The 25762-nt window shown below is 41.4% G+C and overlaps 1 protein-coding gene across 1 annotated transcript in view; it reads right to left on the minus strand.

Annotated features, from left to right (window-relative positions):
* Window positions 1-17486: 17486 nt before the first annotated feature.
* prkx (protein kinase X-linked) overlaps window positions 17487-25762 on the minus strand; it is a 41214-nt gene continuing 32938 nt past the window's right edge. The window contains exons 6-8 of the mRNA XM_030071021.1: window positions 24200-24257; window positions 22311-22388; window positions 17487-20602 (exon numbers count right to left, since the gene is read on the minus strand). Coding sequence (XP_029926881.1) covers window positions 20477-20602; window positions 22311-22388; window positions 24200-24257 — 262 coding nt within the window. The 3' untranslated portion in view covers window positions 17487-20476. The remainder of the gene's footprint in view (window positions 20603-22310; window positions 22389-24199; window positions 24258-25762) is intronic.

Below are 25762 nucleotides of genomic sequence, written 5' to 3' on the forward strand. Positions count from 1 at the left end.
ATACCAGGAGCTGATGGAAACCATCTGTCCACAGCATTTTGATGCATAACTCTCATTTCCAGCCTGCTCATTCAACAAGGGCGTGAGTGGTGGGGCCGCATTAACAAAAAATGAGGGTCATGAGGGAAAAAAAGAAAACAAAGATCAGGGGGATTGTTTAATAGATTCAATAGCAGGGGCAAAAGGAAGGAAGGGAGGCTGTGAAAAGCTGTGAACCCAAAATCAACCTGATCTTACTGATGACTGTAAAGGGAGAGAGAGGGGAGAGTGAAAATACACTAACTGCTCACAGCTGCTAGAAATGCAGCGAGATCCATTCATCTGATGGGAAATGAAAATAGTTCATCAAAGACCAAAAACATAATGATTTCACTGGAATGCCCCACAGCTTTGAAAAGTGAACAGTTTGATTATAAATCAGAGAGGAAAAAGAGATGGACAGACATTTTAGTGAAACTCTAATAATTCCAGACCACAGCAATAAATCCACAGGACTGGCCAAACATGTTCGACTTTGGCCAACTTGCACATTTGTGAGACAGATACCGACAATTCATGTAATGATAATTGTCCATTTGGGTTATCATTCCACCCTGAAATCCTTTCAGATAGTGAAGTTTGTGCTGGGCTGGATTTGCCTGGAACAATAGAGCTAGTACAAAAGGGGTTGATGTGGCATATGACAGTCAAGGTAAACGTTTTTGTCACCTCAATCAACCCTCAGCAATTATACAAACTGCAGATTTAAGACGTCTGCAGTCATCACTAGCTGCTATCCTGCATCACTTTGTGAAACTGGGCCGTAAAATCTCTTCTGATATCAGTTCAAAACAGTTTCCAAAGCTATTTCTGAATGAATTTTTACCTGGCCACAGTATCGAAATGTGAACTTTTTTTGCTCTTTTATGTTGACTTTAAACTTGGCCACCTCTGTTGCTGTCCATCAACATATCAAAATAAAATGATGGTGAGCCTAGTGTAAGGATGAAGTAACTCTCCACTCCATCATCATTTCACGCCCTACATACTGTGAAAGACTGAGCCGAACACATCTGGAACACAAGCAGAGATGAGTTCAGGCTCTTGTCCTCCCAGGTGAAATATAAAAAACATCCAGAGGACGTATGCTTACATAACTAAAAAAAAAAAAAAAAAAAAAAAAAAAAAATAGAAGAAGAAGAAGAAATAATACAGGTAGTCCATCGTGACAAAATATGGGATGCACGGTAGGAGGCAGATGGAGCGGCAGGCCTGTGTGCACTGGGAATTTAGCGGATGCATCTTTAAAACAGCAACACATGGATACCTTCTGAGCAGTGCACCGAAGAGGGCTGGATGAACATATGGGAAGGGGATAGCAGGGAGGACCGCCAGACAGACACATGGAGAGAGAACGAAATGGAGAGGGGAGAAACACTCCCATCAGCTGAACCGCGCCTTCCTCAGACACCAAGTTCCACATATGCACATCCAGATCGGTGATGATGTTTTTATGTAAAAATCCACCCAACCTGTCTACCTAAATCACACAGCTGAGCTGCAGCAGATAAGAGAGTTTCATTCCCTTTAGTTAAGACGCTATAGATTCATTCCATATATCCATTAACCCTTAATAGGGCAAGTTTTTGGTATTTTCAGAAATTTTACATATCACGCCCATCCCCTGTCTCAGTTAGTTCAATAATCATTTGGTCTTCACCCAGCCAATCAGCAAAGATCACATGATTGTGATTGTGAAGGTCACATGATTGTGGCATTTGACCAATCTCAATGGCTTTGATTTTCTATTACAAAATGAAAATTTTCGAAAAATTTTATAGAAGTAATAAAGTGCTGTCATGTTCTCTAATAACAGTCTAGGGTTGTTTTTTTGAATTTCAAAGTATTTCAATGAGTGCCCTATAAAGGGTTAATGACCTCTCCATTTCCACTCCATTCAGTCTGAAATGATCCTTTTGTTAGCAGATTTCTGCAGGCAGAGGGATTTGAATCCTTGCTAACCAATCACTAGCAACTGATGACGTAGTTTTCAGTCGACAGGGCAGCTGCTGTAGACAGTTTACAGTGCTATTTCAAATCGGTCTAACTTCACAACTTTAGTCACCTGGAAAAAAACAAAAAACTATAGTCAGTCAGTGCTGACAGTTTGGGCCGTTTATGCCAATTCAGTGAATCTGTTGATGAAAGGGGTCATAACAAATGGCTCTATATTGCCAAAAAGCCAATGAAAGCCATTTGGATGAAAGATTCACTGACGTCGCACTAAATTGTAGCTCTGATCGCGTTATATTTTCTGTGACTAGCCTGTTGAACAGACCTAGGCTAACTCTGACAAACAGGCCGGTCCTTTCCGGTGGGGCTTGTTGTGAAATTATGTTCAGCTTTTGCCAAATCCTGTCATCAGAGCACAAAAATACATCCTCCCCTCTCCTCCTCTGGTTCTTTTCAGGATTCTTTGAAGCGAGTAGAAAACCAGTCCATGTTGGCACCAGTTTGGAGTGGAACTATGGTGGGTTGATGGACTAATTCTGGCATTGCTCGGGCTGAATTCAGGCCCAGTCTGCTGGTTTAATGCTCTATGACCCAGGACATCGTCGAGGAGTTCATAACACTATTCCTGTCCAGCAGCACACTTCACCGGCTCCTTTTTGGAGTCTCTGAACTCCTGGATTCTAACAAACTCATCTTTTGCTTCAGCAGTTTTCAGATACAGTTTGCTTTTTGTAGCACTCCCTTTCATGTTTTCCTGAAATTCAGGCATGTCCGTCGTGACAGCAGTAGCTTTGTTTCTCTGGCAGACCACTTGCACGCTCTTTTGATTTCTCTGTCGTGTCCATCCTTCCTTTGAGAATAATGAGCACCCTCTCATGTTGTCGTCACGGTTCCCACTTCAAGTTCTACTCTTTTTTTGGTTCCAGCGGGGAACCAACTTTTCAAGCTCGAAACCAATTTATTTTCGGTCCGAATGCTTGGAACTGTTTAAATGAGGTTTGGAAACCCGAGCCAGGACCAGCTCGCTGTTGGTGGAAAACGCCTGTGAGAGGACAGTCAGTTCACGGATGTCACCTTACATGATTTCTGGGCAATGAAGTCCTTCAAACTTTCACTTTGTGGAAGTTTGAAGCTGCACAGTGCAAACTAAACAGCCGTCCCAGCCAAATTGGGTAGGCCATCCAGCAGTCTCACAAAACCTAATATCTGCTGTTCATATAGCAAAACAAATTTTCAGCTGCAGTAATTCAAATGAATGTATTAAATTATTGGTAACTTTGAGAATAGCTTATTGTCCTAGATTACATAGCCTGCTGCAAAACATCAACCCAGCTCTGATTTGAATAACTTTCACAGCATTTTTCCAACTTTTGAAATTAAAATGAGATGGTTGCATGGAAGAATTCTCTTCTCTTTTATTCATATCAATAATGAAATTGATAATTGCCTCTTGGTGGGTTATTACTGGCAAGGACATTATAAGTTTTAATGGCTAGGGGAGGGTGAGTGTACCAAAGCAACCCAAAAGTCACTGAGTGTCCTCTAATTTTATGCAGGCTCTGGTTCCGCTGCTCCACTCCACTACAGCAAGAAATGTTCCAGCGACCCGAGGCTATAGGCTCCATATAGCGGTCCCCTCTTCAAGTTTAATCAGCGCTGATAAAACATCTCCAGACGCACTTCAAAGACGCACAGCAGAAAGACAGACAGGGCCACATCGTAAGTCACCATTTACACACATGTACACCAACATGCATCTGAAGAGCCATGCCTATACATCAGCATATCAGTATGCGCTGACACATGCATAAATCACCGCACAAACACGTGCCGACACCCACACACACACACACACACACACACACACACACACACACACAAACACTCACAGACTTGAAATGAGCCAGCCAGTAATAACTGGGCGATGACGGAGAGAAGAGCCTGTGCTTGAAAAACAAGATTACTCTGCATTTCAACTGGGAGCCTCAGCCTGAGCTCAGTGACTGCACACTCTCTGAATAGTGTCTGAAGTAACCAGATTTCCATGATAACAAGGTCTTCCCTTTGGTTACTGATGTGTCTGGACACTTTCAATGACTTATTCATAATTCATAAAGGCAAAGACGGAGGATTGGCAGAGGTAATGAATTTCTTCCCCGGCCCTTTCACCGAGGAGGACGGAATATCGAAATCCACTCCCAGGCAGTGTGGTAGCTGTTCTTTGTGACTTGCTCGCTGAATAAGACCAATGGGCGCTGTGCACACTATCAAACATGCCCACAGATATGCAGTTTTGTAAAGAAGCAGCATCAACTGTCGGGAATGAGGATGATTCATTGACTGGGGGGGGAACGGGCGGCCAAGTGAGTGAGGCAGCAGTGTTTGGAGCCTCTCCTGGCTCGAGGGATGATGAATCTCTCTCTTGTCTTACAGCCATCAGCCTGTGTTTAATGTTTCCTTCCCCCGGTGCCAAGAAGATGTCTCCAATAGGCCGATCCCACATCGTGCTCGACAGTGAAACGCCTGCGCGGAGCACCGGGCCATCGGTGAAACGCTTACTCAGTGTGTCAATGGGTCACGGGGCTAAGTGGGCTTAATGTGCAAACGAGCGCGGCCGAAAGGCTAAATGCCTCTACAGCGGCGTCCAGGGGCGAGGAAGCTAATATGAAAATCAATCAATGGAATGGAAATGTTTGGAGGGATAACAGCGCTGGAGAAAAAAAAAAAAACTGCACATGTATGCTCTAAACACATGGGAGGCATTTGGGGAAGTCGGGATAGTTGAGCGCCTACTGGTGCCCGCACAAAATGAGCTTTCTCCAGAGGTTTGGTTTGATGTGAGAGAGAGGAAGATGGAAAGAGAGAGAGAGTAAGGCTTCACTGTATGTGCATAAATGTGTGTGTACGTGTGTGAGTGTGTGTGTACTTACCCACCCCCCCAACCACCGCCACCGCCACAGAGGACTTCAGGACAGAGCAGTGAGGAGCGCTCAATCATATCCAGCTGTTGAGCTGTTCTGGTGATGGATAGGAAGCCTCAGACATTTGTGTCTGTTTACTGCGAGAGGACTTTCACACAAACACACACCAGGGTATACACATCAATTGGAATTTATTTAGTCATTAATTTATTGCAAATTCTGATGTACCAGATAAAAAAGAAGCTGAGTGGAAACAGCAGAAAGAAAAACGTTCAAGAGCGACTGAGCTCATTCAAAGTGACAAATGGTTTTATTAACTCGGAGGACAAGTTATCCTGAGTAACAGAGCTAAGGACACGTGATTCTGCTTGTGTAGGAAGCACAGAGTAGACAGGATTATAGGCCATGGAATATTACATAAATAAGATTTTGAAATCCATTTCATTATTAAACATTTTATCTATCAGAATAAGTTTCCATATTGTTTCTACTCTGGTGTTTCTTTTTGCGATTAGCTACTTAGCTAGCAAAGCCACCCGTCTAGACAGACAAATACCACATGTTAACTAACTGACATCATGCATTTGGCACAAATATACTGGATATAAGGATACATTTGAGCATTCAGAGTTGTAGCTAATTGAGTTCCTCCACTGGTGCAGGTTTGATAAAGATGTTACAAGTTAGCCGGGTTGTTGCTACAAAATTAGTACATTGTGATGAATGCAAGTTACAATTTTATGCAATACACTGCAAAAACACAAAATCTTACCAAGATTATTTGTCTTATTTCAAGTCAAAAATGTCTTATTTCTAGTCAAAATATCTCATTACACTTAAAATAAGACATGATCACCTCAGAAGTAACTTGTTTTTAGACAATTTTCACTTGTTTCAAGTGAAAATTTGCTTGTTTCATTGGCAAAATTTGCCAGTGGAAAAAGTGAAAATTCACTTGAAACAAGTGAAAATTAGCTAGAAACAAGAAACAAATTTTGCCAATGAAACAAGCAAATTTTCACTTGTTTCAAGCAAATTTTCACTTGAAACAAGTGAAAATTGTCTAAAAACAATTTACTTCTGAGTTGATCATGTCTTATTTTAAGTGTAATGAGATATTTTGACTAGAAATAAGACATTTTTGACTTGAAATAAGACAAATAATCTTGGTAAGATTTTGAGTTTTTGCAGTGTAATTAAGCCAAAATATATTCAAAACCTATTAATCAGAGGAATAAGAAGGGATGTAGTGGAGGCCAAACCAGGGGGTTTCAAACTGGTTCACGTTCCGGTCCACCCAAACTGGCTTTCATAAGACCCTCAGCCCCCATTTGACGTGGCTTTGCCCGTGGGACCCTGATATGAAAAACAAAGACATTTTGCTTAATAGTGTTAAATTGTTCAGCCCTTCAAAACCTGAGCAAATTCGCTTGATTTCTATCAAAAACATGGGGTAAAAAAGGTGAAAATTTTTAATCAAATCACCAGAAAAAAAAAAAAAAATCAATGAATAAAAAAGTTTTTCAAAAAATTACAAAAAAACTATTTTACAAATACAAATTCAGCATCTACTGGGCCGAGGCTTGGAGCACAGAAGGAACACTGACTGCATGTTGGTCCTTACTAGAGAACCTGTGTGAATTTAGCACCAAAATGAAGCTCAGAGTGTGTGTGTAGTCGTCTACCTGCATGCTTTTGTGAACTCGGGGCCTGAACAGCTTTCTGACAACAGCTTCAGCAGATGTTCAGAAGAAAAACAGCCACATCTGCATTACCGTTGAATGTCTCTTCTCATCTTGGATTGCGTTTCATCTTTGGAAGGCAATACTAGTGTTCATTCTGCTTTTTCTTTTTTACTACACTTGTCTTCCTCTGAGTGATGTTTCCCTTTTGTCTTAATGGAGTTTGTGTTTCTGCAGGTGGCACTCTTTTTTTTTTTTTTTCTGTCTGTTCAGGAATAGTGGCTCGCTCCCAACTCCTCTGTCTTTTTCTTTTTTGAGTTTTATGTGATTTTGTCTTTATGCCAACAATCAGCAAATTATTTAGCATTACATCACTGGGTACAAATCCAGCTTTGTAACTCGTCTTCCAGTGGAGGTGGAAGTCGTGGAAGCTTTTGCATCATGTACCGTGGTAATTTAACCACAAAGTGGCCCCGGGGGCTCAGTGACCAGGGCCAGCCTGGTCCTACAAATAGCTGCCTTCAGTCCAACACCAAGTCCCCTCTAATTAAAGCTGGAGATTGGTCGGAGGCCCCGCAGTATTTCTCTTGCGCTGACACCCTCTTGTCAGCGGCCCAGTCAATTGGCTCATCAAATCTGAGCTAATGGAAAATGGAGTTTGTCTAGAATGACGAGCGCAGTTGCTCAAATGGATTTTTGCTGTTTAATGTTTTAAAATGCTCTTCTTTTCTCAGCACAAGAATAATGGAATATAAATAGGAATATGGATGGTGGTGAAAATGAAAAGAAAATGTAACAATGAATCTGCTGCTATTTTCATTCTTTCTCTTAGGTTCTGTTCTATTCTGTTCTGGTCTATGCAAGTTCGGTGTGTCTTGTTGGGGAACTGGGTCACTGCAGCGGCAAAAATAGTAATAGAATACAGCATAAGGAAGTAGGATATATAATAAAAATGCAAATTAGTTTATTATTTCAGAATCTGTTCACCCAAAATGCACAGAAAATACATATTTCCCACTTAGCATTTGTGCAGTCAATTCCTTCCAGATAGTTTTTCTGGTTTTGGTGAGTGTGTGTGCCTTCACCCCAGTGCAGTGGGGCTGGAGGGCTCTTGTTGTGTTGTCTGCTGGGCTGCTGCCAGACGAGGAAGACGTCGGCAAGATGGAAACCTCGCCACATCACCCAGAGGCTATCTGCATGGACAGATTATGAATATAGATGTATATGACTGCCATGGAAATGTCCAAACCCACCTACTGCCTCTTCCAAAGCTGGACAACTTCATGTCGTTTCTTTCTTTAGAAAAAGGTGATCAACTGATCTGTCTTGCCCCCTGCTTCCTAGTGTGTGTCTCTCTGTCTGTGTGTGTGTTAGTGTGTGGTCTAATTGCAGAGCTGGGGCCAGGTGTGTAGTCAGGAGCAGGCGTGCTCAGCTGCATGGCATCATCAATCACCACCTTCTAGTTAAGCCCGCTTCCAGCCTCCAGATCTCGCCAGGTTGTTGACTCAGTTTCCCCTGTTAGTCACTTTCCAGCTCCTTCGTTTGTTGCAGTTCCTTCCTGCATCCTCCTTTACTAATCCTGTCTTCTGTGTCCAGACATGGTCCTGACTAGAGTTCTCATCGGGCCTGAAAATTAAGACCCGACCCGACCCGGACCAGACTGGGCCAGCCCGAGGCCCGACCCGACCCGACTAATTAGCCGAACTTTAGGCCCGACAGCCCGACAAAGCCCGAAAAAAAAAAATCGCCAAATTCGCCATTATTTAACAGAGCCGGTCGGCCGCGGCACCGGGGAACCATCAGTCGGTATCAGGCGGTGCCGCGGCCGGCCCGCCGCGGCATGTGCGGGTCAATACGGTAGTCTAGAAAACTGGAGATTTTTTTTTTTTTCTCGTGCGCCCCCAAGTAGATTGCACCCTGGGCAGTTGCACTGCCCATAGCAGAAACCGTCCCTGCTGCCGAGTGTGCCAGCACAGCGGGATACTGCTGCAACTCTCTCTCACTTGTTTGCGCTGCGCTCGCACAGCTGGTTGTCTGTCTGTCACTGAAAGTTTAGCCTCCAAATCCAATCCAGTCTCTCACTCTCTCCACCAGTCACATAAAAATGAAACGTCATAACCAATAACAGAGCACATAATTCTATTTTTTTATTTAAAAAAAAAAAAAAAAAAATCCCCCACAGAACCCGAAGCCCGACCCGACCCGCCCAATTCACGTAAATTTTAGGCCCGACCCGACCCGAAAATGTCGGGTCGGGTCGGGTCGGGTCGGGTTCGGGCAGAAAATGAGAACTCTAGTCCTGACTCGTGTCGCCTGCTCCAGCTCTGGATCTCGTGTCCTTTCACCCCTGAACCCACCCTCTCCTCCGCCAAGTTGTCCAGCTCAGCACGCTGTTTGGCCGCCCTCGCTGTCAAGCAGACCTCACTCCGCATCGCTCACCACGCCTGGCCCTCCCTCGCCATCTCCGCTCCCCTACCCCTAAATAAATCCTTGTTTGACTGTAAACCGTCTGACTGTTGTGCCTCTGCCTTCAAATCTGCCAACCTGAAACCCTAACATGATCACTTTTATATTCTAACGCAATTTTGTGATTCACAATTCAGTTCTGTTTGATGTTATTTTTTTATGTTTCACATTTGATTTTATTCTATTTCCTTTTTAAGATGAAAAATGGATCACTTGTACTCACATTGCTTTATTTGTTATATTGTATTGTGTGAGTAATATGTTTTCCAATATGATTTTGAAAAATTTTTTTTGGGGTGAACTGTTCTTTCACAGTTAATGTTTCAAATTGTGATTTACCTATTTGTGAGACAAATATGGTGAGATTAAAACATGTTAAAATAATCACTTATTCATATTTGGGTGTCATAGCAATGAATGAACCCTTTTGAGACGATTCAGTGGATTTCTTCCAAGAACATGGGAAAAAGGTGATTAGATAAAATATGATTATGTAAAAAATATTCAGAACTTATTTTTACTTAGGTATTATTTTACTTATGACATAATTGGAACTTTAGTAAAAACAAAAAAAAAAGTAAAAAATTAGGATAAAATTATCAGAGAAATAGCAATAAATAAAAAAATAAATAAATAAAAAAATTACAGGAAAATTACCAGAAAATTAGCCAAAAATAGTTTTAAAAAATCCCCCCCAAAAAACAAAAGTACAGTAAAACTGTATTTAGAATTTCTTTACTAAATTGATATCAGTGATGCTGTATCAGCACAAGATTTCTTGTGTTTGAGGCTGCGGTCAGACGCCCTTCACAAGCATTTAAAATGAAACTATTCCTCATTTTGCCAAGGACTCCCTGGAAGACCCTCAAAGACCCCTGGGGGTCCCTGGGCCCCACTGTGAAAACTGCTGGACAAGAGAATATTAAGGAGAAACAAATGCATAAAACCATGAAAAAATATGAATTACAGCATTATGAGGATGTGCAATATTAGAGCAGTCAAAGCCAGTGGGACAAACCATAACTGATTATGCTGCAGAGAGAGCCACAGCTGAAGATGGAGGGCATGTGTGTGTGTGTGTGTGTGTGTTGATACGTGGCTTTTCCAGACTCACCGGACAGATAGGACGGGAGGCACGAGGCCAGCTGATCATTTAAGCCCGGCCAGACGGATGGCACCCTGGTGGAGGGGTGGCCGGTGTGCAGTCAGGGGGGCGGTTGAGGTGTCAGCGTCCTCCCAGCAGGGGTGTGGTGCATCACAGCCTCTACATGATGACAGGAAGAGGCGACCGCTGCCAGTAAGGCGACCTGAGTGCTCCGGAGACGTGCCGGCTTGTTATTATGTGGCCGGTTAGAGCGCCGATATCACAGAGCATGTAAACAGCCGTCCCCTGTTGTTTGGCTGAGGTGGGGCCTGCAGGCTAATGACACTAATAAGAGTGTTCCAGATAGAGTCACAGGGTGGAATGGGTTTTTATGAAATGAGCCGGTGAGGTCTTTGATAAGATGGAGTTTCCTTCCTGACCGCGGCTTGTTAGTTTATTTTCATTACATCAACTGACTGACCAAAGAAATGATTCTAGCGTGGTGTGGGAGGATTTGGAAATGGAATATGAGCATTAAAGGGACCGTTCATCCATTCTGAACATTCTTAAAACTTAACTGCACATGTGACTATCAAGTGCACACAGATGATAGTTTTGCTCAAATTACTGTTTAACTGATTATGGTATCAACATCCAGAAAGATCCAGTAATAATTGCACTTTCAGGCACTGTTGTAACTGAGGACCCACACAGACAGCTTAAACCGCAAAAAAAAAAAAAAAAAAAAAAAAAAGTTCTGTTGATTTTTTCATGCCATTTTGGGCTATAAAAATTCTGCTGCACATGATCAAACTCAGATTTTCTGTATTTAACAATTTGAGTGGATTAAGGTGGATTTTTTAAAGAATGTTAGCTGGGGGGAAGTCCACCTGAATGGCAGGAAGCTAACAGTTAGCATCTGGAGCATCCCGCCAGTATCCAGCACTCAGTAACAATGAGAGCAAGATAGCACCACTGCTGTCCTACAGAACAGCTGGGGGGAAGTGAAATAATATCACAATTTTCAAAAATGGGTGAACTATCCCTTTAAGTTTTGGCTGTCAGGGACATCAAGCTCTCAGTATTATTGCAGACTTGTATTATAACGCATGAAGCAAGATCCTATATCCCTTTAGAAAGAAAGAAAGACAAAAAATCCATAAGGCTCTTTCCAAATCCATCCTGCTTCCAAATCCAGGCAACTGCCGGCTTCAGTGAAGCACCCAGCCATGAAATAACACCGTACACACGCGTCAAACGTGAATGCTGTTTTTTTTTTTTTTTTTTCCTCAAATACATGACAAAGAGGAAACAAATATCTGAAGTTGTCTTGTTAAAACAGATCATGTGGGATTGAGTGAGCTGGCCCTGTCCCCTCGCTGGCCGCTGGTTTCGAGCGGGTGCCTGTGGGGTCGCCTCCATTTGCCTGTGGCCTGTAGCCTCGCTGCTCCGGCTCTAATTACACCTGCACCACTCACAGCCAGCACTCACATGCAGCTTGAGTGACAGCACCTAAACTGCCATGGAGATTGCTGTTTCAGAATATCAGAATATTCCATTGGCAGAATATTCCATTATGCGTTCCTGTTTTTTTTTCTTTTACAGAGATGGGTTGATCGTGTGAGGTAAAAAAAATACATAGGCGAACACTTTGACTGATCACATCTTATATATTTATTTTAAAGGCTAAAGAATTAGTCACCTGCTTGTGTGAGTTTGGGTAAAGCACTTAAAGGACCACACCGGGCATTTTGATTGGTTATAACTATTTCCCATCATTTAACAAATCATTTTGCAAATCCTGTGGGGGCACTGAAGATTTCACAACATATAATCAAAAACCCTCCAGTTTCAAATCTGAATTTTTGCTTCAGCGGCTAACAAAGTTGTCAACATTCATAAACCACAGCACTGATAATCGGCGGTGTAAAGCAAATGTTTCCTCGGGGACTATTTCCCCTGGCGGAGGGAGCTACACCCAATTTCAAATCATCAAAACACAACACATTTGCTGCTTTTAGGAAAACAAATATGTGTGAAGAAAGTTGGAAACATCGGAAAGTTCATTTTCATTTCGCAGTGGAATGAAAGAAAACCAGTGGCTGGATAACACAGAGGAAAATGGTATAGGAGTTTTAAAATATAACTGTATGCTTTGGGAAAAGATTAGTAGAAATGTGAAGCATTGGGATTTTGTAGATATTACACTAAATATGCAGAATCACTGGTGTGGTCCTTTAAAACTGCAGGGTTTTTATGTGAAAAAGCTGTTTCCTAAAGAGCAGTGAGTGGCTTGACTCACCAATATTTTTTCACTCTCCTCCCATGTGTTTCCTTTATTAAAAAGCATCACAGACCAGCTGGGCCTGGCAAAAGTGAGCGTGCGGTGTACTGATGTGACCTTACAGGACTTCTGGGTGTTCAAGTTCAAAATGTTAAACCTTTCCCTGCCATTTGGAGCTGCCTACATGCAAAGACAACCGAAACACATTTCTTGAAACGTTACATCATATAATACCATCTCAGTCCCTCCTGCTACCAGCACATATGCTCAAACACAAACACTCACACATGGCTAAGCCGTTTTACAGCGGCGCGTACAGCTGATGCGGCGCGGGGACTCGTGGAGGCGATATTCCCCGAGGGAGGATGTTGTACAGTAAGTAACTCAACGCTGCACGAACGCGCTTTATTAAATGCTTTCCGGAGATTACACAGGGGAGACGCAGCAGATGCTAAAAAGGTGTGATGCTACTTATAGGAGGCTTCTCCTTTTTAGACCTGGCAGACACCCCCAGATCTGTGAAGGGTGTGGATACCTGACCTGAGCCTGTCGGGACCCGTCAGGAGCTGGCAGACAAAAAAATGGACCTACTGTGTGTTCTGGGTAACTTCCTGTGGTGGAGTTGATGTAACGACGCTGAAGGCAGCACGTAGGCTATTTCAGGTAAATGTAACCCAGTCATGGAGCACAAGAAAATCTGGGGCTCGGGTCGGGTTCGGACACCAACACACTGCAAAAACGCAAAATCTTACCAAGATTATTTGTCTTATTTCAAGTCTACAATGTCTTATTTCTAGTCAAAATATCTCATTACACTTAAAATAAGACATGATCACCTCAGAAGTAAATTGTTTTTAGACGATTTGCTTGTTTCATTGGCAAAATTTGCCAGTGGAAAAAGTGAAAATTGACTTGAAATAAGTGAAAATTAGCTAGAAACAAGAAACAAATTTTGCCAATGAAACAAGCAAATTTTCACTTGAAACAAGAGACAATTGTCAAAAAACAAGTAACTTCTGAGGTGATCATGTCTTATTTTAAGTATAATGAGATATTTTGACTAGAAATAAGACATTTTTGACTTGAAATAAGACAAATAATCTTGGTAAGATTTTGAGTTTTTGCAGTGCCAAGAATGCCTGGAGGGTTCGGGTCGGGCTCGGTTCCTATGCTCCCGTCTCAGGTCGTCTTTCAGACAAGAAATACACGGCCTGATCCACATTCTAGTGCACGAGGAGGGATACGCTTCCACGGAATGGAACACAGCCAATCTCTTTCACACATGCAGCATTTAGCCCGTTTGAAGTAGCCTGGTTCCCATGAGGCTCATTCAACAGGCGCCGGCCAAGTCTCTGTCTAAAATGATTTACAAAAACAGTGGTTTCCCCGCCTATGAGGCCAGACCACCGGCGAGCGTTACACCAGTCGTAGGTCAAGCAGGCACGGCCACAACAGGTGCATTCACCACCTGAGCACTGACCAGGCAGGCAGGAACACAGCGATCACGGTTGAGTACAGACCGGAACAGGAGCTGGAAGTGAACTCTACTGTGGTTTGATTGCAAAGAGAACACAATTCAGTCCTGGTGCGACCCAATAGAGGGTTTTCCTGACGCGTCATCAGCACGTCAACAGTCCGGAAGTCGCCATATTGGAGGTACTGTGAACCACGACAAACCATACACACATAGTAGATCCCGAACGTCGTCAAGAAAAATGGTTAATTATTGCCGTGTTTTAGGATGTACCAATAGATCAGACCAAGAAAAACATTTGGAATATTACCGACTTCCAAAAGTGTGTGTTTTTTTTGTGTGTCAGATTGTACATGATCGAATAAAATACTATGAAACTAACTCAGATAGTGCACAGTGTAGATAGCAAACTGTGGGTCTTTGAAATGAAAAAAAAAAAAAAAAAACGAATGACAGTCACTTGGCTACACCTTGAGTGTTGGAATTAAAGTTAGGATGATTAGGACGTTATTGCATTACTTACTTTGGCCTTCACAACACAATGGACGAAATATCGTGCCTTTTCTTGTGGTCCAAGTCCATCCCTATATGCCTCTGCATCTTGGACGCATTTTGATGAGCTTTTCTGTTGTTTTGACATGGCTAAACTCACTTAAACTATCCCAAGCGCACAAGTCTCCACTGCAGTCCGTTCAATTGTTTACACCGAGTATGTCCAATATGGCCGCGCATGCAGGTTACTGCCCAGAATGTGACGTCGGTGAAAACCCTCTATTGCAGGAAGTGAGCCAAACAAGATACAGTATATTCTATCATGACAAGTCTGGTCAGTTTTGGCTATTTTTTTAATTTTTTTAATTATTTCCATAAAATTTCTAATACTAATTGTTTTTTTTTTTTTTGTCTTTTTTAATGTTCAGGTAATTATTTCACTTTCAGCTTTTTTTTTTAATGTTAAATCTTGGGTCATTTCTTGCCGTTTTGCTCTTTCCACAAAAAAACAAAAAACAAAAATCAAAACAAAACAAAAAAATGTACAAGAAAAGTAGTGCACCCCGTTTTTTTTATTGTTTGTATATCTGTTTTTGTATTATGTCTAAAAAAAAGAAAATGGAAAATTTTCACTGGGAATAGAAGTTAGGTTTGCCACAATTTAGTCATGTTACCTAAGGCGCTGCACATTTTGTTTAATTGAGTACGAGAGAGAAATCCTTCTATTTCTTGAGTGAAGTACAAAATGGCAACATTGTCGACAAAGTGGAAGAGATGACACGGTGCAAGAGATTTGAAAATATATACAGTAATAGATAAAAGTAACACTAGCTTTTTTGTCGTTGCTGTTGTTGTTGTTGTTGTTTTTGTTTTTGGTTGTTGTTTGTATATCTGTTTCTGTATTATGTCTAATGCTTCATCCCACTCACTGGGTGTGGTAAAAGAAAAACAAAACAAATAAAAAAATTTGGTCCAAAAAAACAAACAAAAGAAAAGTAGTGCAAAACAAACAAACAAACAAACAAACAAAAAAACTGCAATACAACTGTATTCATGCTGGTTAAAATGATCTACTTAAACATTACATTACTGCTGCTGGATGGACATCAAAATCCTTGTGTTTAAATGCTTGTGAGCACAAAACATTTAATTGGACTTTAAATAAATGAATAAATACATGAACAGTCTGATTGGTTGCGGCTGCCCTGTATTGAGGAACGCAGGGCCCTGATCTGCCTAGGGGGCCCAGCAGCTCTGCTCTGGAAGGCTGATGCTGTCATGAAAATATTCCTGCGTCACCTTGCCCTCCGTGAGCCGAACACCGCGGACCGCACCTTTAAGCACTTCATAAAGGATTTATTAGGTTGACTCCCGGTGCCGTGCGCTGCTCCAGTCCTGAATGTCATCCACCCGAGCGAGAGGCTAGCAGGGGGCTCCAGACAAAACATGACTCACTTTTCCACTGTAAACATAATGGCCCTGGTTGAGCTCTCAGCACATTAACACTACCCAGTCTGCATGGCCAAATTAAACCTTTAGCTTCTTTAGACGTGGAGAGGAAATGAAAACTCAAGAGGACTGCTGTGCTGGTAGAAATTCTTCCCATCAGCTGCATTTAAGTGTTGAATAAAGCGGTGATGAGTGGGATGTAAAGATGCTGAGGCCTTGGAGCACAAGTACCAACAACAGGGAGCATGAGACCACCAATTGCAGCGCTGATGCAGAACATATGTTATCGACTTGGAAATGCCAAGGCAGAGATTTCCTCTTCGTGAAGCGTTAAGCCAAACAAGAGAACACCAGCACATAGCTGCTGTCGCAAAGCCGAAATGTTAAGCGGTCTCGATGTCAACCGTCTGAATATAAATATCAAGACCGGAAGAAATCAAAGCTGCATGTGGAAGCATCACACGCTGATGGATCCAAATATCAGGCAGAGGAAACTGTTGGAAGAATTTGAACTTCAGTACCCCGAAATCCTTTAAGGTGATGCCAGCAAACTGCACACAGCTCCCTCATGTTTACCAAGCTGGCCTGTTTGGGACGCTTTATTCCAAAGCAAACCAGAGGCAACACAAAACAAAAATGTCACTTTGCTGAATTCAGCTTTCTGTTGATGGAGCGCTGCTCACTGCTGTCACACACTGACGTTTCAGCTCATCTCCTCCTGTGTGGAGCTTTTACTGCTACTGTCCACACTCAACACCAGCATTTAAAGGATCAAAACCTGTGATTTTGCATCTTGAGCACGATATCTACAAAGTGCATAAACTTCACATTTCTGCTAATCTTTTCCAAAAGCAAGCAGTTGGGTTTTGCAACTCAAATATCATTTTTCCCTCTCTTTTATCCAGCTGTTGGGTTCCATTCATTCCACTATGATATAAAAATTAACTTTCAGGGACTTCAAACTTTCTTCACACCGGTATTCCATCACTGTAATAAAGTCAACTACACTAGTTTTCCTAAAAACAGCAGCACAGTTGTGCTTTGATGGCTTGAAATTGGCCAGAGTGACACGCTCCATCTGCCAGGGAAAATAGTCCCTGGGGAAACGTTTGCTTTACACAGCCAGTTATCAGTTCTGCAGTTCATGACTGATGATGACTTTGTTAACCACAGAAGCAGGAGATTATGAGGTGGCTGTTTCAAACAAACATTCATATGATTTTTTTAAATATATGTTGTGAAACCTTTAGTACTCCTGCATGATTTGCAAAATTGTTTGTTGCAATGTAAAATGTAGTGAATGGATCAAACATTGAGAATCACTGGCTTGGACCTTTAATTTACACGAACAGGCCATATCTGCGGAGTGCTGTTGCAGCCCAACTTAAGAAGCTGATAAGACTGATCCATATTTAAAAAAAAAATAATTAATAAATAAACTTGCCTGGTGCAGCTTTAATAGATAGTGAAATCAAGAGTTCATTTCCCAAATGTCAGATTTCCATTTTGGAAGTAAACCCTTGCCAGAATAAACAGGCCATCAGCTGACCTTCAGAGTGTGTCGTGAGAGCAGCTGATATGAGTCATTTGGGACTAACAACTGACTGAGGAAGACAGGAAGACACCAGGCAGGACAAGAGTATAAGACAACATGTTTATTCCTCGATGTGTCATTTTTTCAAAACATCTCCAAACGTTGGCGTTTTTACCCATTTTACAAAGACTGGCCATTGCTTTAAGTTCTGTAATGAAAGTTACAAAGGGAGTAATATTAAAAGGCATTGGTATGAACTGGATAGAAAATGATGGATGATTGTTCCTACCAGGAAAAAAACAAACAATTGAACAAAATGCGTTCTGTTGTGGGTTTTTTTTTTCAAGGCAAAGGTTGTTAATTATAAAATATATTCCTGGGTGAAACAATTAATGCCACAAAAATGGGGTTTGAGCGGGACTGCTACAGACAATACATGCATTGTACAAAAATCACACTAAAAGGACAAGCTCCATACGGGGCGCACTCCAAGTTTCTCTACTTAGCAGAAAGCCTTAAATACAAAGTAGTGTTTAGAGCAGTGATCATTGTAATGCTAATCTGGAAAACCTAGATCTAAGGAGGGAGATGAGGAGCTGTTATTGAATGGGATGTCTAATACAGTTTAGTCATGGCCAGCACGTCCATACATATGATCCTGTGCACGGCACAAAGGAGAGAATTCAATTCACAGGTAAAAATTCACACTTCAGTAACTGTAAACTTTTTTGGAGCCTATTAATGCCACAAAGGGTGTTATGTTAGCTTGATATTCAAACTGAATACTACATTATTAAGACTGAAATTGCCTGTGTTAGACTTGTGTAGGCAGAGGAATTTGAATTACACTAACCACAGGAGCCGTGTTAGCCAGTTTACAGGGCTAACTTAGCAACTTCAGCCAAGATACAAAAATGTCAATGTCTCTTCCTTTTTTCCTCATCTGATGTCAGGGTCTTAGGACAAGGGGATGTTGTATTGCTGTGAAGCCCCTTGAGGCAAATTTGTAATTTGTGATGTTGGGCCATACAAATAAAAACTGACTTGACTTTGTGCTGTTTATGCCAAGTCAATTTGTTGGTGAAAGGGTTCTACATTGCCAAAAAGCCACTGAAAAACATAATTCTAGCTCTGTTCCAGGGAGTTAGTTTCCCTAGCTGCCTGTTGTTAGTCTAATTTGAGGCTAACAACGCACTAGCCACGTAAACTATCTCCCTGCAGCAGAGACAAGCTCATTCTAACAGAGACGGGGGGCCCTTTCCAGCTGGGTTAGTTGAAAATTTTAATTAAACTTATGCCAAATCCCATCGGCAGAACACAAAAAAACATAAATGCCTCAGAATGCTTTCAGAAATGCCTTCAGCGCACAATGCTGCTCTGCTTGGAGTGTTTTTAGTTTTTATTTAAGACGTCAAGAGCAGTATCTATCTACTTGATCATCCATTTTCTCATGTTAGCTAGTGTTAGTTTATGTAAGTGAACATGTAATTCACGGGCCTGGAACCAGGCTAGCGTCTTGTCAGTACACAGATTATATACTTAGATTCAAGCCATTTGCATTTTTGAAGGTAGACACTTGTACCAATATATTTGGATTGAAGCTGCTCACTGTTGATATTTTGTCAGTAACCTAGATTTAACTACCTTTATGGTAAATAAAGAGGAAAACAAGTATTTTAAGTAATTTACAAGTATTTAGTGTTCCCTCCAGCATCTTCTTGTGGTCAGAGCAGAAAAGCTTAATGCACAGCATTTAGACTATCATGGTATGCTCACAGAAAGCCATACATGTGGAACTATTAGAAGTGGGTAAGTAGCACCTTAAGGCAGGGTGAGGCAAGTCTCAATACAGCTTTTCCTTGAGTAAAATCATATCCTCACGCCCTTTATTATTGGCAGGTAGTGACACTGACAGGCCGATATTGGGTATTTTGGGAGGAGACAGGGGGTTTGAAAGGCCAACATCATTCCAATATATCATCACAATGATATATTTGGTGTAACCCTACACGTTAAACACAATTTTACCAAAAACTGTAACAAAAAACACTTCTCAGGGTCTTCACCTTACATAACTGCTTTGGTCTCAAAGGCATGAGAACAATGCCAGTGATGACTCGTTATGTGCAGAGTGTCTTGGGAAGTCCAGTTTCTAGAACAGATGTGCGTGTATGGTTGTGAGTATAATAACAAAGCACTTTGGCTGCGAATGATCTGGAGACACTCCTCATGGGAAAGTACAGGCAAAAAGTGGACTGAAAGAGGAAAAACATGACGGTAAATTCAGCACCCAGATACAGTCCTTTGTCTATGATACTAATTCACATATACAACGAGTCGGAGGTTCAAGCAGCACAGCTTTGTTTAGTATCGTGCTGTGGGTAGATAGCTGAAGACAGTACAATTTCAAGACATCATGCCCATCAAACTGTGATGTAAGGCACCTTTTTACAAGTGCTACTGGTCTTGGGTTTTCAATTAAAATGGCTGACTAATGCGCACATGTAAGCTTTTTGCAATGAGTCTAGAAACCCCCGTTTTAATGACTACTGGCCAGCTGACAATTACAAAGCTTTGAGGGACAAAGCATTACACTCTAGTCATTACCAGCTAATTGGTACAGCCAACACATACTAGCAGGCAGGATGTAGTCTGGATTAAATCTGTACACATTTAAATATGAATAAACAGCTTTCTTAACCATTAATTTTCATAAAGTTTTCAAAAGAACCTCTCAAAATATAAAACATGGTAATATAAAAAAAGACCTGATTGCTCTGTTTTACGAACATAAGAAGTAACAGTCGTTTGGTTTCAAATGAACCTTTTTTTTTTTTTGCATAATGTGAACAGGCTCAGAGAAAGTACATGATAAAACAAAAAGATTTGACTGTACCAAGATAAATAAAAATATGAAAAAAATCTTGATGCATTTGTAATAGGATATTTGATATCACAGCATCAAACATTTTGAGTTCTTTATAAAGGAGCCATTGTCATTCCTAAAATGTCAACAAGGGAATTCACTTTAAAAGGACTTCTATCATAAGGATGATATCTGACCAATAAATATACCAACTGCCTAAATGATTCAGTGGTTAGAAGTTCTTGAAGATCTCCAGGTCCTTTTGAGGCACTGGGGCGTCTTTTTTCCAGTCGTCTTCAGGATAGACATCAAAGTTGGAGGTGTCGCCATCATGAGAAACTTTAGGAATTATGGGTGGCTGTGGAGACATAACAACACTTACAGTACAAGTTCAAATGCCATTCTTAAACTATCCAAAGCAAATGCCTGATGCTGTAGTATTATCTGTATACTGTGGATATTAGCTACACAATTTAATGTGCTACAGTATTTAATTAAAATTACACTGTGTTCTTCAGGGAGACTCATTTGCTCACTAATTCAAAGTGAGTGAGTGAACTTATGAAGCAAAGTGAACCACAGTAACCCCACAGGGTTTTTCTTTAAAGGGCAAATTCAGCAGAAGACGTTGATTTCAAGATTCAACTTGAACTATTTCTTATTCCACCAGACAGTGAGCCATGTTTAAATAAAGCACATGTATTAAGCACGCAGATTGGATCAAGATAGTGTTCGAGTACACATTATAATGGACAAGACATTGCTTTAAGTGACTCTGAACATGGCTTAGACCAAAAATGCCTCCTTGAGGAGGTCAGAGGACAACACCAAGACTCAATCTAACAGACACACCACAAGTATGCAAATAACACCTCAGTATAACAGTAGTGGTGTGCAGAAGGGGATCTCAGACCTTTAAGTGGATGAGTTACAGCAGCATGAGACCATGCTTGCAACAAGAACACAAAGCTTACAGATATTTGAGCACAGCATGAAGAAAACTGGATGACAGAAGAATGGAAAAATGTCGCCTGGCCTGATGGTTCCTGGTTTCTGGTGTGACCTGTGAATGGTTCACAGCATGAATCTGTGGATCCATTGTGCTTTGTGTCAACAGTAGGCCACTGGCTGCTGGTGGTGAAATGGCATGGTGAATGTTTTCTTAGCTCATATTAGGCCCTTAGTACCAGGGGCTCATAGTTTGAATGCCACAGCAAATCTCAACATTGTTGAGAATAGGTGCATGTGTCGAATGGAGACTTCCAGCAAGATGAAGACTGTTCCAGAAACACGACAGATAGAGGAGATGTGCACTGCATGAATATGTCCCTAAAACAGCTATAGAATTGAGGTCAGCTGGACTTGTTTGTAGATATCTACAAACAAGTCCAGCTTGATTCAACTCTGTGGATAACTCCAACAATAGGCACATGGCATGTTTCTTGGCAGGTCTGATAGTCTGGATGTATTTTAGCTTCAAACAGTCCTCTAAGAATCTGACTCTCCTTGTCCCCCTCACTATGCATTTAAGGGATTACGTCCAACTTCAAGACTGTTCAAAGAAGAATTTCCTGTCCAAATGCAGCTCTACGCTGAAGTCACAAATATTACCTACATATATGGTTTCTCGGAAATACAATTATAGTCCTGATCCTTTACTTATTCACCTGTGGTCCTGCATGGCTCAAAGCACGGCAATAAAACTGACAGGGTTAGGGCTTTGGCTCTTACAGTTAGCAATCATGCATGAAGCAGTATGGAGCTTTCTTCAACATTTTCCAGTTCAAAATCCCACACTTTTTCCAAACTTGTGTCTTGACAGGATTTAAATTTTACACTTGGTATTCAATACTATAAATGCTGAAATGCTAAGGCTAAATAATATGGCTGTCATCTAGTCCAGGCCACATCTATAGCTGAGGATTGCTGTTCCCCCCCAAATATTGCAATTGAAGAAACAACAGCACTACAACTATATTGAATGGGCTGTCAGAATGTCAGAAATACTAACCACCCTGCATCTTATGGACCTAAAAAGTATGAGACAGTAAAATAACACCACAAACCTTCAGTTTTCTGAGAGGAACTGCATCCCAGTCAATCGTCTTGAACCACCGGTGCTTCTTCACATCCTCCGTCCCATTCTGGAATTGTTTAATAAAAATATACAGCATAATGTAGGCCTTTGTGTACCCTGGAGTCATCAACAACCACAAACACTTTTTCACGGCAACATTACAGACTATTAATTTGGAATAAGTGGGCACATGATTGACATTAAAACAATGGCAGTGATTCTTTCAATACAGTGATCTCAAAGTATTTTTCTGCTTTCTGACCAAATAAATTATTCCAGCGTGATGTGTGAGGATTTTGATCAAAAGTCTGTAAAACCCTCAGTGAAACTTGCCTCACCTGCTAAATCACCTGAAAGAATGTCATTACAATTGCAAAACAAAACAAACAAACAAACAAACAAACAAACAAACAAACAAACAAACAAACAAAAAACTGTTCTGGGAGAGACACTGAATGTGTTCTTTTTTTGGACATGAAAGCAGGCAAAAATAGTGCTCCTAGTGCAGCTGCTTGCAGCCAAAATTAATTGTGTAGAATCTGAGTTTTGTGAAAATTCTTTCATTTAATATAATAATGCATTTTTACTTTGCATTAGCTGGATATATGAAATAATACTGGCATTAATGCATCCCTAGTTTGGAGAAACCCACTGAACTAACAAGAACATCAACATTTTCCCTCTTTCCTTATCTGATTACCTCTAATAAAAAATGAATAAAACAAAGGGAAAAGTCTGTTTTAGTGTATGTGTGATTGCACAGCAGCATCAGTGTTGTGAATGCGCGATATGAATGTGCTCTGTGGAGGAACACTGGCAGCCACAAATCAATATCATCTTGTCTGGGATTATGTTGAGTTAATCACTGGGCTTAGGCTAGTATTTGTTTTATAGAGAGCTGCTCTCATTCTCCCACTCCTTTTGAGCAATGTTAATTGAAACACTCTAGTCCTTCAGTTTAAATGGGAATACTTACTCCCATTGATGAGCGATGAAATGGCAGGCTCACAGACATGTAAAAAGTACACACTTAAAATTTTCCACTCTGTAATTCTTCCATTCAAATACTGGGAGAAATAAAAAAAGAGGTCTCTAATATTCCTGAAGCTGTACATAGTGAAATTACTCAAAATGCTTCACTTAAACATTTCAAATGCTCTGCTCCATTTAGGTGCTCTGGCGTTGCCGTTAGGGAGGTTTTAGAGAACTGCTTGAAAAATGTAGCAGACTTATATGAGATGACTTTTTCCTAATCCCCCTGCCATAATCAGGGGGCAAACTTGATACGGGAGTGTCAAGGAGATTCATTCACTCCAGAGAAATAACATATCACTTTACTGAGTGAGCATCATCACACATGAGGCAGTAGTAAGAGGCATTTACTGGAAGAGTTGAGGTTAGTATTGGGTCATATTGGCTGCTAACTTAGAGGAGGCATTATTTCTAAGTTACTTATTGGGCTCTCTGTTTGGTGCTATTTATGTGAGATTTGTGGCAGCTTCCTGCACAGTAAGACATGGGTACTCTGCCAAACTTTTACAGCCCCGTTTCTGTGAAAACTAATTTTATCCTGTTAAGAAGAGTAAGGACACATTGTCATCAGGGAATAACAATATTTAGATAACCCATGAGATGTATTACAAACAGAACCGGCTGCATCCGTCCTACTGGGAGTGCCTGAAAGCCTAAACAACTTCTCCTGTAACTTTCCTTCTACATTTTACTAATTGGAAACAAATGCAGAGGTTCAGTCACACTGTGGGCCCTTTCCTGTCCCGTCGTGGTTCTCAGACTGGTGACGTCAAACGACCTGCTGAGGGGATGAAATACGGTAAGCCACCATGTGGAGCAGGGGGACAACAAGTCTTATCAACTCACCTTCATGTTGCCTAGCCGTCTGGCTCGGTCAATGACCAGAAATTTCTTGATGAGGTCTCTGGGAAAAAAAGAGGGCAAAAGAAACAAGTCAGTGGATCAAACACTGTATACTGCTGAAAAGCACAGCTTCTGGGGAAAAAAAACAAAACAAAACAGTTCCTTTCAGTACTGTCAAGATGACAGATGCGCTCGCAAGAGGGTAGCTTGACTGCCTGTAAAAAGGTGACGAGGGGAGGCTAAGTGAGTTGTGTCCCTTTGACAATCTTTTAATTGAAGAAAGTAAGCTCTGTTTCGCAGATAGGAACTTTCTGTTACTTTAAAGATGTGCATATTCACGGGTTTGCGATGAGGATGATTCACAGGGGTCTTAAAGTGGCAGAGTGTATGTTTTCTGATGAAATGTGATACCCGCTGACGAACAGAGAGCTTTCGATAAAAGTGCCATATCTCACATCCACTGAGCTACTGGCAGGCTCATAAATACACTGTCTGGATGTTGACAGTCAGCTATTTTTCATTATTTGTCTATATCCTTCCTGTGCTCAAAGAAAGTCCTTTGGAGTGATATTTCATGTAAAAATTATTTCAGTGAGCCTGATAAGGAAAAAAGCCCCTTTTTCTTACAGTGTAAGAACAAGTACACATGGTTCATTTACATCCACACACAAACATCTCGTATTTATTTGTGTATATCTATACTGTGTGTATATATATTTATATATTTATATATACACTATATTACCAAAAGTATTCGCTCACCCATTCAAATGATCAGAATCAGGTGTCCTAATCACTTGGCCTGGCCACAGGTGTATAAAATCAAGCACTCAGGCATGCAGACTGTGAAACAAGACATTTGTGAAAGAATGGGCCGCTCTCAGGAGCTCAGTGAATTCCAGCGTGGAACTGTCATAGGATGCCACCTGTGCAACAAATCCAGTCGTGAAATTTCCTCGCTCCTAAATATTCCACAGTCAACTGTCAGCTCTATTATAACAAAATGGAAGCATTTGGGAACAACAGCAACTCAGCCATGAAGTGGTAGGCCACGTAAAGTGACGGAGAGGGGTCAGCGGATGCTGAAGCGCATAGTGCAAAGAGGTCGCCGACTTTCTGCACAGTCAATTGCTACAGAGCTACAAACTTCATGTGACCTTCAGATTAGCCCAAGTACAGTACGCAGAGAGCTTCATGGAATGGGTTTCCATGGCCGAGCAGCTGCAGCCAAGCCACACATCACCAAGTGCAATGCAAAGCGTCGGATGCAATGGTGTAAAGCACGCCGCCACTGGCCTCTAGAGCAGTGGAGACGCGTTCTCTGGAGTGATGAATCACGCTTTTCCATCTGGCAATCTGATGGACGAGTCTGGGTTTGGAGGTTGCCAGGAGAACGGTACATTTCAGACTGCATTGTGCCGACTGTGAAATTTGGTGGAGGAGGAATTATGGTGTGGGGTTGTTTTTTCAGGAGCTGGGCTTGGCCCCTTAGTTCCAGTGAAAGGAACTTTGAATGCTTCAGGATACCAAAACATTTTGGACAATTCCATGCTCCCAACCTTGTGG

This window comes from Myripristis murdjan, chromosome 2, assembly GCF_902150065.1.
Source record: "Myripristis murdjan chromosome 2, fMyrMur1.1, whole genome shotgun sequence".
Taxonomy (NCBI): Eukaryota; Metazoa; Chordata; class Actinopteri; order Holocentriformes; family Holocentridae; genus Myripristis; species Myripristis murdjan.